Below are 13,346 nucleotides of genomic sequence, written 5' to 3' on the forward strand. Positions count from 1 at the left end.
AAAAAAAAAAAAGAATCCACCTGCCAATGCAGGGGACACGGGTTCAAGCCCTGGTCCAGGAAGATCCCACATGCCTTGGAGCAACTAAGCCCTTATACCACAACTACAGAGTCTGTGCTCTAGAGCCCGTGAGCCACAACTACTGAAGCCTGCACGCCTAGAGCCTGTGCTCCGCAACAAGAGAAGCCACCGCAATGAGAAGCCTGCGCACTGCAACGAAGAGTAGCCCCCACTCGCCACAACCAGAGAAAAGCCTGCATGCAGCAATGAAGACCCAACACAGCCAAAAATAAATAAATAAATTAAAATTAAAACTACCCTTTCCTCATTGTGTATTCTTGGTACCTTTGTGGAAGATCAGTTGACTATGAATGTCTGGATTTACTTCTGGGCTCTCTATTCTGTTCCAATGATCTATGTGTCTGTTTTTATAACAGTACCATATTGTTTTTTGATTACTATAGCTTTGTAGTATATGCTGAAATCGGTAGTGTGATGTTTCCATCTTTGTTGTTCTTGCTCAAGATTGATTTGGCTGTTCAGGGTCTTTTGTGGTTACATATGAATTTCAGGATTGTTTTTTCTATTTCTGTGAAAAATACCATTGGGATTTGATAGGGATTGTGTTGAATCTCTAGATTGCTTTAGGTAGTATGGACATTTTAACAATATTAATTCTTCCAGTTCATGAACACAGGGTATCTTTCCATTTATTTGTCATTTTTCATCAGTGTTTTATAGTTTTGAGTGTACAGATATTTTACCTCCTTGGCTAAATTTCTTCCTAAGTACTTTCTTGTTTTTGATTGATAAATATGCCCACTCCCACTAGTTCTATTTAATATCATACTGGAAGTCCTAGCAAGTACAATAAGACAAGAAAATAAATAAAAGGTGTTCAGACTGGAAAGAAACTATCTTTCTTTGTAGATGACATGATTATGTATGTAAAAACTCCCAATGAATTCACAAAACAGCTTCTAGAACTGATAAGTGCTTTTAGCAGAATACAAGGTCAACTTTTTAAAAATCACTTTTATTTCTATACACTAACAGAGAACAGTTGGAAACCATTAAACTTTTGAAGTATCATTTATAATAGCTCCAAAGGAAAAAATTTTTACAGGACTATTTAGGTGTAAGTCTAACACAATATGTACAGGATCTATATGCTGAAAACTACAAAATGCTGATGAAAGAAATCAAAGATGACCAAAAGACATGAAGAAACATACTGTGTGCATGGATTGGAAGACTCAGTACTGTTAAGATATCAATTTTCCCCAAACTGACCTATAGATTTAATGCAGTCTAAATCAAAATCTCAGCTGGATTTATTGTAGATACAGAAAAGCTGATTCTAAAATTTGTATGGCAAGGTAAAACTGGAATAACAAAAGCACTATTGAAAAAGAAACAAAGTTGGAAGACTCATACTACCCAATTTTAAGATACACTGTAAGCTAAAATAATCACGGCAGTGTAATATCAGTGAAAAAGTAGGTACATAGAGCTGTGGGACAGAAAAGAGAATCTAGAAATAGACACACAAATATAGTAATTGATTTGTTTTTAAAGGTGCAAAGACAATTCAGTGGATAAGGATAATCTTTTCAATAAATGGTGCTGGACCACCAGAACACGTTCATACCAAAAAAGAAATTAAGTCAGAATTGATCACAGACCAAAATTGAAAGGTAAAACTCTTACAAGTAAATGTAGGAGAAACTCTTCATGACCTGGTGTTAGACAACGAGTTCTTAGATAGAACACCATCCATAAAAGAAAACAATTGATAAACTGGCCTTCATGGTGTTAAGAACTTTTGCTCCACAAAAGATACTGTTAGAATATAAAGAAGATATATGAATGACAAATAAGCACATGAAAAATTGCTCAACATCATTATTCATTATAGAAATGCAAATTAAAACCAGAATGAGATCCCATTATACATCTTTCAGAATGGCTAAATTAAAATACTGATAATACTAGGTGTTCATGAGGATATGGAGCAAATGGAACTCTCATACATTGCTGGTGGGACTGCAAAATGATACAGCCACTCTGGAAGACAATTCGTCAGTTTCTTAAAAAGTCAAACATACACCACCCATGTAATCCAGTATTTTTCCTCTAGAAATAAACGTACGTTCACACAAAAACCTGTGCACAATGTTTGTGGCAGCATTGTTCACAATCACCAAAACCTAGAAAGAACCCAAAGTCCTTCAGTGGGTGAATGGATAAACTAGTTGTGGTATATCCACTCAGTGGAATTCTATTCAATAAATAAAAGAACAAACATTTTTATGCATGCAGCAAAATGGATAAATCTCAACTGTAGTATGTTAAGTGAAAGAAGCCAGTCTCGTGATTATATGCTGTATGATTCCATGTCCATGACATTCTGGAAAAGGCAAATTATGGGAACAGAGAACAGATCAGCAGGAGTTAAGGGGAAGAGGAAGATATGAGTTAAAAAAAAAAAAAGGGTGTTGGTTCTGTATCCTATTTGTGGAGGTGGTAACAAGATGCTATAAGCCTATGTTAAAATATACAACTTAAGCCCCCCAAATGAATTCTACTCTATGTAAATTTTTTAAAATAATAAAAATACTTCTCACCTTGTATGCATTTGTCAAAGCTCGTTTAAATGAAACACTTAACATGTTTTGTGCATTTCACTGTATAAATTTTGCATCACCTAAAAATAAATACTGTAAACAAAAAAGTAAGTGGAGGATGGGAGAGAAACACTTAGGTGTTCTGATTAGAAAAAGTATACCTTAAAGTGTGAAAGTATAATTGAATTTATTACAGCAAGGGTCCATTTATTCTCCTTTTTTAGCAGATAACCATGTTGTCTGTTTTCTTGACAATATATTGTTTATTCACTGATTGTTACCTAGTAATGATGGATAATTTCTAGCCACAAGCTAGATAAGAGTTCTTTTGTAATCTTTTCTACCACATCAATTCAGATTCATCCTATCTCTCGTCTTTGCTTTTTGCTCACAATTCTCTCATATGTTGACAAGGGGAAAAAACTCAAGCTGGGGACAAATCTGTTTTGAGTGTACTCTATGAATTTGTTACACTTAAGATCTAATTATAAATTATTGCTCGACTAGCAGAAGCAATTCACACTGTATTGGTTGTGATCATCTTTGAACGTTGTAAAATAACAGATTAGCAGGGGCTTTATCTTAAACATTATAGATTCTTTGCAGTTCTTTGAATTGAATGGATATATTTTAGCACTTTCCTGTGGGTGACAGTAGATGATGTCAGATTAAATTTAAATTGATATCCTCTCAATGTTTATCTCTAGTGCATATGCAATTTCTTCTGTACCAGAGAACCTTTCAGAGGCATTCTGTCAATACAGCTACCTGACAGTCATTTGTATTTGTAAACTGTGCATTTGGCACCTGCTGGCCTCTGTTGCACTGGAGCTAGTGGGGAGCCAAAATGGGTGTACAATGAAGTTATTGGCTGTTACATCTCAGTGGGAGTTATTGAAGAGAAGAAACAGCACTTGCAGGACCTCAGGAGAGGATAAAAAGAAAAAGAAACTGGTAATATTAACACAAGCCAGGTATGCTACCAAAAAAGTAGTGATTTAAAAAGTCAGTTCTATTGAAGGAATTAAAGTGTTTGTGGACGTGCATTTTAATTCTTGTAATGGATATGAAAAACAAAGTGTTTCTATTTAAAAATATAATGAATTTTAATTGATCTCGGTAGAGGACAATTCATATGAGCAGAAATATAAATTAAAACAATGGAAAAAATGCTTAATTTCTGAAGAGATGGAAATTAAAACGCTGGTGTCTTTTACTTATCAAATTAGTGAAACAAATTTTAATAATAAACAAAGACAGATGTGCTGACTTCAGAGAACAAACAGGTAGACAAGTAGCAGTAGATATCGATGTTTTGTGCCTATAATTTGCCCACACTTTGTTTAAAGTTCTTATTCTTTAACTTATTACTCCTACTTTATCAGATACAACTCGAGGAAACAATTATGAAGAAAAAACAGCTGATATATAAATCTGCTTAGCTTTATATTGGTCTGTTTTGCTACAGTGCATGTTTCTGTACTGCAGATTTGCTCATTACAATGATTGGGAATTATGGGAATGATGTCAAGTGTATAGTGAGTTGTGTTGGTTCATGTTATATTCCTCAGAATAGTATGAAGCCACCAAAGAAACCTTTTTCACCATAAAAGACAATGCCTTAGTGGTATATGAAGACATTAAAAAAAATAAGGCCACTTTCATGGCCTTGAGAAGTGCTTTGCTTTTCAGTGTTAAGCTGTGAACACTGTGAAACCGTCTGTGTGGTTGAAGAAGTTGTGAAGAAATTTCCTCCTCTGTTTAAGAAAAACATGAAAAAGCTACACCCTGGTTTAGATTATTTTGATAAAATTGGTTGTGCTGGCAGTGAATGCCCTCAAGGACCTACATACATCTCAGAAGAGGACTGCTAAGCTCCAGGTTAAGGTTACATAGGGTCACCTGGCTGACACAGGGCTCAAATGCTGGAGGAGGCTGAAGGGTGCCAATATTTTTGCTCTAGGCTCTTAGTAGTACTCTGGTTACAAAGCTACATAGTTTTAAGTGGTTAGTCCCTAACACTATTTTTCCCTTGAGCCCCTATTATTTTTAGTGTAATTCTGCAGAACATAAAGTTTTGCAGTTATATATATTAAGGAAAATATATTAATGCCCAACAGTAAGGGAGTAAGTCTTAGGACAGCATCTTGATAGACTCTGATGCATCTGTTACAATAAGCATAGAAAAATGTCTATAAAACAAATGCAAGCATTAGAAGACAAAATTGAGTATCTACATACCATGATTACAACTGTGTCAAAATGTTTGACATGTACCTGGCCTGTTTGTTAATAGTTATGGTAGGATGGTGGAATTGTAGGTAAGTTTTTTTAAAAATTGTTTTTAATGTTGTGAAGTTGGTAAAAGAGATATAAGTCCATTTAAATAATTTAAGCTAAATTTTTATTTTACTTTGGTTTTAGAATTCCTGGAAAACTCAAGCAGTTTGTATTTGACTTACATTCTGGAAAACTACACAGAGAATTCCATCATGGTCCTGACCCAACTGATACAGCCCCAGGACAGGTAGGACTCTTGTTTGTTTTTCAGTGGGAACTCTTTTTCTTTTTCAATTAGTGTTGAGGAGACTCTGAAGCTCTTGCATAGGCTTGAGTTTCTGCCCCGAATGTCTTTGTAAAGTAATTCTGAACAAACTCTAGATAATATACAAATTATGTTCCTTTAAAAAATTTTAAACCTTCAGAGAAGTTGCAAGAATATTACAATATAGTTTCTTGATCATATAAATGAAGGTTGTCTGAGTAAGTCCTTTGTGGAAAATGGCTATGAGAGGGTTAAATACAGTTGGCTTCATACAGAAGTAGGAGGTAGGGATTAGAAGCAGGTAATTAGTGAAGAATCAGTGGATTCCATTAATTGTTCAAGCCTTCCTCTGTGGCTGAGAGATTGACCATACTATAAAGAAAATAATGATTTGATATCCTAAGAGCCCTCATCACTACAGTGTTGATAATGCTCAAAACTTACAGTTTAATGCAGCTTTTCCATTTGAGATTTAGAATGCTGGACAACTATTTATCAGCACAACTTTCTATTTGCTTGATATATAGATATATATTTTTTTACCTGAGAATTTCTGTTACAAGTAACTTTCTAAACTTCTGTATAAGTTTTGCTTAAATATTCCTAAATTTGCATTTTGATGCATTATTGATTTATATCACGTCTATTACCATTATACTGAGGGAAGATGATATATACCAAAACTCTTATTGCCTATGCCCAGAACTTCAATCCACTATTTTGTCCAAAGAACCACCACATGTAAAAGAAAAATAAAAACTAAGTGAATTTTTCTTTAAGAGTCAAATTAAGTTCAGCGTTAAGAGTTCCTTTTAGGAATCTGATGACATGCTTTTTCCTTGAAATCTGAGGTCAGATTTTCTTTGATAATTGAGCAACTACAGATGCAAGAAAACTTTGTTGGCAGTATCCCAAAGTAGGCCTGCTTAGTATTTTATCAGATTAAGAAAAGATGTAGCTTGCTATTATTATATTATCCTGATTTGTTTCAGCGTCTCCATTAGACACTGAACTCGTCGTATTCATCTTTGCATACTAATACATAGTTGGCACCAAATACATGTTCATTTCATAGTAATATAGCTTCAGCTTAAACAAAGCATGTCAGCAAAAAATTAATATATTGGGGAAGGGGAACATGACTAATAAGGGAAGTTTGTGGACACACTGCTTCCAATTATAATGGGAATGTGCTTTTTATACACACACACACACATATATATATATCATGTACTATTATATGTACTATGTGCCTATGTAAACTACAGGAAATACTAAAACAATAAGAATCATGTTTGTTCTTGAGGAGCTCATGGTGTAGAGATAGGCTACACTGTCTTTTCTCTGAAATTATTGGAAGTCACTCATATTTCCACTGTATATTTTTATGTACTGTTGGTGTACAAGTAAAATACTACAGAAATTAATTTCTTGCAGTATTGAAGTGTTTTTCTTCCTTACGTCAACTGAGTTTTGATAATTGCTGGCATCCAGGTCTCTATCTTCAGAGTAGGTGCCTTTAATAATCTTAGCAGTCATTTGTAAGAGGGAAGGGTTCTGGCTAACTTAGGGTTATGCTGCCTCTACAGAATATTCTAGGAAAGCAACCAGGCGTCAGGTATTTTGTTTCTCCACCACACCTCAGAACTGTCATCAGGTTCATGGTTAATGGCTCTGTGGCAGCCCTGCCTTGGAGAATCTGAGTTAAGGGCATCTGAAATGGGGAAAGCAAGATTTCAAACTTAACTCTTGTCTTTGGTATATAGTAGCTATATTTTATTGATTATTAAGCAAATAATTAAAGGGCAATTACTATTCATCTAATACTCTTAAAATATTATAACTATAAAATATACTGATGTAAAAATGTTTTATTCTTTCCCTTGTAGGAAGTCCAAGATGTAGCAAGCAGTCCACCTGAGAGCTCCTTCCAGAAACTAGCACCCAGTGAATATAGGTATACTTTATTGAGGGATCGAGATGAGCTTTAAAAACTTGGAAAAACAATTTGCAAGCCTTTCAAACAGCAGCATCAACTTACATGGTGGAAATAGTAAACCTATATTTTCATAATTCTATGTGTATTTTTATTTTGAATAAACTGAAAGAAGTTTTGGGCTTTTAATTTTTTTTTCTCCCTGACTCAAAATGTATTGTCATTTAATACAGCCTCTTTTAAAAAATCTGCTAGGGTTAAAAAATAAATAAAAATCAGAGGCCTATCTTTACTTTAAATCTGAGGTCTATCTATCTTTGCTTTACATATGTCTTGTAAAATTTTTATAAATCAAGTGAAAGGTGACATTGCCAGAAATATACCATTAACTTGCACTACTAGGTTGGGGAGGACTTAGATATGTTTCTTGTGTAGTATGTGCTTTTCTTTCTTTTCTTTATATATGATCACCTCTGTTGGTTATTTTAGTTATCACATTTCTCAAAGCTAAGGGGGTACGTATTCTGGATACTTGGGGGGGGGAATAAATTAAAATTTTCACACTGTGTACTGTGTTTTACTGATTGGTTGGATGTTGCTTATGAAAATTCCATAGTGGGTTTTTTTGGATTCTTAATGTGTAACTTAAACATACTATGAAGAGGAGGAGAGCCATAAGCCAGAACATTTGGCAGGAATTGTCCTTATGAATTAAGAAAAAGAAAATGAAAAGTGTTATTAAATTTCTATGTGTTTGTCTAACAAAGTGTCATATGGATGGCATTTAAAACTTTGAATTATACCTAAATCTGGGAGAAGATACTAGTGGAACAGATTACCAATATTGAACTAGATGACTTTTAAGGCTCCTCCTATCACGATACTTAAATTTCCAAAGAGAAAAACCAGCAGAGAAAATGTATCTCAGTAATTCTAACCTTCTTCTGTCTTGTAGTCTTGTTCTAGTTGTATAGACCAAAAATGAAGACAATAAGGCACATAGGTTGTTTTGTTTTGCTTTTTCCATTGTAAAATTGTTAGAGGACCCTACGCCCTATAGATTCCCTGATCTCCTAGGCCTGCGGTGTAGTCAAATGGGTCCCTGTGCCAGGCCTCAATACTGCCAGGGAACAAAACCAGAGGGAGAGGACCCTCAAGTGTCATATCAGGAAGCCCAATGCCAGAGGACAGGTTCAAAATTGGCTTTCCTCTGGGCCTGGGTTGGTGCTATAGGCCAAGAGTCATTTTATACTTGGAGTCTAAGTCAATCCCAGTTTGGGGAAAGATTATTTTTAAGCTTAAAAGGCTGACATGTGCCATTATATGTAGTATGTAATATATGTAACATCTTCCAATTCTTTTAAAATAAATATTTATAATAAATAATGATTATTTTTAAAAATCAGCCTAAAATTCTTAGTTATGCATGACTTACCCATCATTTCATTTAGAATAATAAATGTTGTTAACAAGGTAGTAAGGGGCATGTTTAGTAGAAGATGCTAGAAAAGCAGGACAGAGCTTCCTAAAGGTTGGGGCTTAGTTCTGTTCTCTTCATTGCTTTTAATCATTAACTTTGAAATCAGAGCTACAGTCTTCAGGTCAGAAGATGGACCAAATGTGAGGTGGTCAGAATGAAAATTTACAAACATTAAACTAGCACACAAAACCAAAAGCACCTGCAGTTGACTGGAATAAATTTGTAATCCTGTAATTGGCTTTTAAAAAATAGTAAACAAAAGATAACACTTAAGAATTGTGTTGCACAGAATTGGTTTTAGAGTAGTTATTATGATAAAGGCCTCAAGGAGCACATGTTCAGTGTGATCTAAGATAACTGAGTGCCTGTTAAAAAAGTGAGTGGATCTGAGACTTTATTTAGCATTCATGCATATGGGGACTTAAGCTCTAGCCCTGCCACTATCATCACTGTCTTCTCTAGAGTGTGAAGCCACTGAGGACAAGGATACTGAATTGTATGCCTATGTCTCCAGTGCCTAGCATTTCTGGACACTTAGTAGTCATCATCGTATGTTTATTGAATGAATGAGATATGCAGTGACCTTGGGTAATTTTGTATCCCTGAAAGGCTCAGCACTCATGAGGACTTGGTGCCCAATTTCATAAAAAGTTAACAAGCTCAAGTGCGAAACAGCAAAATGCACTAGATAAAATAAGTTCTTGCCACAGGGCTAGTGCAGGGTCGGGGTGGGGAGAAGGCCTGTGGCTAGGGCAGTGAGAAAGAAAGTTGGAGCTGATTGTGCAGGACCTTGTATGCCAAGCTAAGGAAGGGGTTTTCACTGTATCATAGCCAGTAGAGATCCAGCAACAAATTTAAGCAGGCAAGTATGTTCATATTTAAGTTTGAGAAAGAACACTGTAGCAGCAAGTCTAGGTTATGATTAAACTGAGTCCAGTAGAGGAGGGATAATGGCCAGAACTAAGACAGTAACAGCAGAGATGGAGAGGAACAAATACAAGAGATTCCATAGGGATTTGTCATCAGTTGGATGTAAAGAGAGAACTTCCAGGAATCTAGAACTCACAATTTAGACTTCTTCCCCTCTGAACCATGCACGCACGAATCAGAGAATACTACAGGTGGAAGTCTTCTAATTTTATCCAATCTACTCCAGGCCTCAGGCTCCTTAGCTGTGAAGAGAAGGGATGCTAGACTAGACTGAAGAACATAGTCGAGTTGCAAAACCAAAATTAGACTGCTTGTCAGCCCACTACCTTTTCCCAGTTTTTCAAAAAGTGTTACAGTAGTGAGGGGGACCATAAAAGGATGAAAACTTACTTTAGATGAAATTCTGAACCTTTTTTAAGTTAAATGGACCTAGAGAGGAAGACAGACAATGGGCATCTAAAGCATCTCATGGAGAGCTCTTTGATGAAGTCAATTTGTCAAGATCACATATAAAAGAAGGAAAAACTGGCATGATAAAGCCCAAAAAGAGCAAAGTGAAATATAAAAATCAGTGTTTGAAATGTTAAAGCTCAGAATGAGCTTAAATTTAAAAAACAATTCAGCAGAAAATGCGGAAGTTGCCAAGAAAGAATTAAAAACCTGAATCGGCAAAAAGAATAGAAAAGGAGTATATTGGATTAACAATCTGGAAAAGCAGAATAATTCAGTGTTTTTGTTTTTTTTTTTCTCTGACAAGGAGGTCTAGTCTGCATGGACAAAAATAAAATGACATAAGCAAAACTGCAAAAATGAGAAGTAAAAATCTTGTCACCTTGAATAATTTTAGGATTCTTAGGCCCAAAATTCAGTATCGCAGAGAACTGCTGGATGTTGCAAATGCTCTGTTAGCAACTGTTGGGAATTTCGGAGACACCATGGAGATTATAAAGTAACAGAAGACTAGAAATGGACAAATAGTATTCCAGTTTTCAAAATCATTAGTTAAAGGGTTTTGCTATTTTCTAAATAAAGTATGAACCAAACTGAAATGTTAGTAGTCTATATTTGGGGGAATGATTTAAATAACTGTAAAGAATAATCAGTTTTTAAGCCCAATATTTAAAGACCCTGAAGACAGTAAGTTGTTTTAGGACTTAAATTGTTTTATGCTGATTATAACTGTTTTATGTGTTCATTAAAACAGGTTGGATAGGACTGCTGCTTGGCAACTGTTTTTTAGCTGTGTTTGAATTTTTGTATGTATTTCCAAGTAATAAAACTATATTTATAAAATATTTCTATATTTGAGACTTTTTACTAATTCAATTTGTCATAAAGATGAACATTTTATTCAGAATCCAGATGACCAGAGTCGCAAGATTTTCCAGTTTTAAAGTTATTTTTTAGATTATTTAATAGTACATGACTCAGAATGGGAAGCTATATGAATCCATGTGCAGATAACTCAAACCTAGCCTTTAGCTGAAGTGTCAAAGGTCCCTCTTGCACAGCACACCGGGGCAGGGCTGGCCTGCCCTTAGAGAATAGGTTTTGGAGTCACTGGAAGAGGAAAAGTGCAGCTTACAAATTGCTTCTCTAAAATGCTCCCTTTATTCCCTCTCCCCTACCTTGCCTAGTAAATTCCTTCTGTCCATCCTTCAATGCCCAGGATGAATTATCACCACTTGTGGTCCCACAGCCCTTTATTTATATGTTTTAGAATACCCAGTCTAATAGAAAATTGGAAGTATATGTATCCCTTTTCCTTATCACCATGTGAATGCTCTGGAAGCAGGAACTGCTCCATCTTTGTATTTCCGGCAACCTAGAGCACTGTGAGTGATTAATAAGTCTCTGGTGGAAAAAAAAAAAGCCAAATTACATAATAAATGAACAAATGAATAAGGGACAAGAAAGCATCACCATAACTGGAATGGACTCGGTCATCTGTGAATCCCAGTTATCTGATATCTAGTCACATTTAATCCTATACCCTAAATTGATTATGGGGTCTTAAGAGTTTTAGTCTAGAATAGATTAAAATCTTACACCAACCCAGAGATGGTGAGCCAACTCTGGTGAGCCATCTCTCAACTTTCAGAATGACACTGGAGTGCTCTTTTGGGCAGTGCAGAGTCCTGCAGAAGTGCTGGAAACTTTCCCATGAACACTACACATTTTCTGTGAGGCAGATTTGACCCCTAGCTTAGTCACTCAGCCTCGTGGAAGGACAGACTACAGTGAGTTGACAGAATACCACATGTGGTCTACAAAACACCATACATTTACCGTTCGGCAAGCATTAATCTACTGTTACCAGGCTAAGGATACAACAGTGAACAAGACTGCCCCTACTGTCAGAGAGCTCAAAGTTGAGCGAAGGAGCAAAATAGACGGGTAAAAAGATGATTATAATAGAATGTTGTAGGTGCCGTGCTGTGAGTTAACCACAGGCGCCTGGAGGTGTGTGTGCAGCTGGGGGGTCAAGGGAGCCTTCCCACAAGAAGTGGTTTTCTTGCATAGGAATAGAAAGAGCTATACTTTCCTAAATTTCTCCCCTCCAGGAGAATTACATTAATAGAGGCTATTTTTATTCTCTATTAGTATCTTACTTTAATAGCAAAGTATTGCTAGGCCTTGCTGTCCTGTTGTTTCTTTCCCAACTCAGCCACTCAGCTAAAAGATCACATACTTGCCCATCTGTGCTGTCTCTCATGTGTTTTACTTACTGGGATGAATGCCAGGGAGGAAGCTGTATGCCCACTCATGATGCCGTGTGTAAACTTGCCTAGGGAAGATCAGATCAGTCTTAGAAGCCTGATACTATGATTGTTTTCTTGCCCTAACCATTGCCCAAGCAGAGGAATAGAGCAGGGCATCCCTGGCTGTGCACATAGGGAAAAAAACAAGGCCTCTCTTCTGATTTATCAGTTCTGCATAATTCTTTGCCTTCATAATGAGCATGGCTTTCTGATTTAAAATATTGTTGAATAGTCCACTTAAAAATTTTCTAGGATTAGAAGGTGAAGTCCCTGCTCTCTGGCTTCTGGAATGCAACTTTATTCCTTAAATTTTAGACTTTTGCCCAAGCTCAGTGTTCTGACACCTTCTGTTTCCTGGTTCCTCGAAGATTGCTGGTAGTACTTCAGGATCACATCTACAAGTTCCCACGAACCTTAGGATGTTTTTTTTTTTTCTCTGAGCCTAGAAACTATAAATTATTTTAAAACATAGATGCTTTTTTTTTTTTGGTAACCCCACACTTATTTCCACTGCCTGTGTAACTAGGGTGACCATGTAATTTTTTTCATCCAAACCAGGACATCTGAGAGTGAAAGGGAGCATTAAGTAATAATTTGACCAGGACAAGAGATGTAAATCAAGACTGTCCCAGACAAGATGGGATGTATCATCACCCTGTTCCTAACCAGATCTTATACATTTTAATGTTTGGGTAGCATTCTTAATAGAGATAAAAAAGATTTACTTTCCACCAAGCATCTGTCACCATTATACCACCATCTTAATAACTAAGCCTATTAAAAAATTTAAGAATACTTGCTATTTTTTTTATCAAGTCTCCACTCATTTTAGGTGTCTCCCTAACACTATTCTTGTAGGTACATAACTTTTCATTAATGTGCCTTTTGTTTAAACTTCGGGGAAAAATTAGTAATAGTTACAACAGTAACAGCAGCAACTAACATTTGTACAGTTACTATGAGCCAGGCTCCATTTAGGCACTTAACATGTGTAACTTTTTAAATCTTCATGACTACCCTGTAAGATGGGTAAGGTACCAATGGGGAGGGGGATGCAAGGAGGGGA

General features: G+C 35.9%; 1 protein-coding gene across 1 annotated transcript in view; it reads left to right on the forward strand.

Moving 5' to 3' along the window:
- ERP44 (endoplasmic reticulum protein 44) overlaps window positions 1–10,813 on the forward strand; it is a 91,558-nt gene extending 80,745 nt beyond the window's left edge. Inside the window, exons 11-12 of the mRNA XM_024734405.1 lie at window positions 5,052–5,154; window positions 7,062–10,813. Coding sequence (XP_024590173.1) covers window positions 5,052–5,154; window positions 7,062–7,163 — 205 coding nt within the window. The 3' untranslated portion in view covers window positions 7,164–10,813. The remainder of the gene's footprint in view (window positions 1–5,051; window positions 5,155–7,061) is intronic.
- Window positions 10,814–13,346: the final 2,533 nt, after the last annotated feature.

Source organism: Neophocaena asiaeorientalis, unplaced genomic scaffold (assembly GCF_003031525.2).
Source record: "Neophocaena asiaeorientalis asiaeorientalis breed wild unplaced genomic scaffold, Neophocaena_asiaeorientalis_V1.1 scaffold192, whole genome shotgun sequence".
Taxonomy (NCBI): Eukaryota; Metazoa; Chordata; class Mammalia; order Artiodactyla; family Phocoenidae; genus Neophocaena; species Neophocaena asiaeorientalis.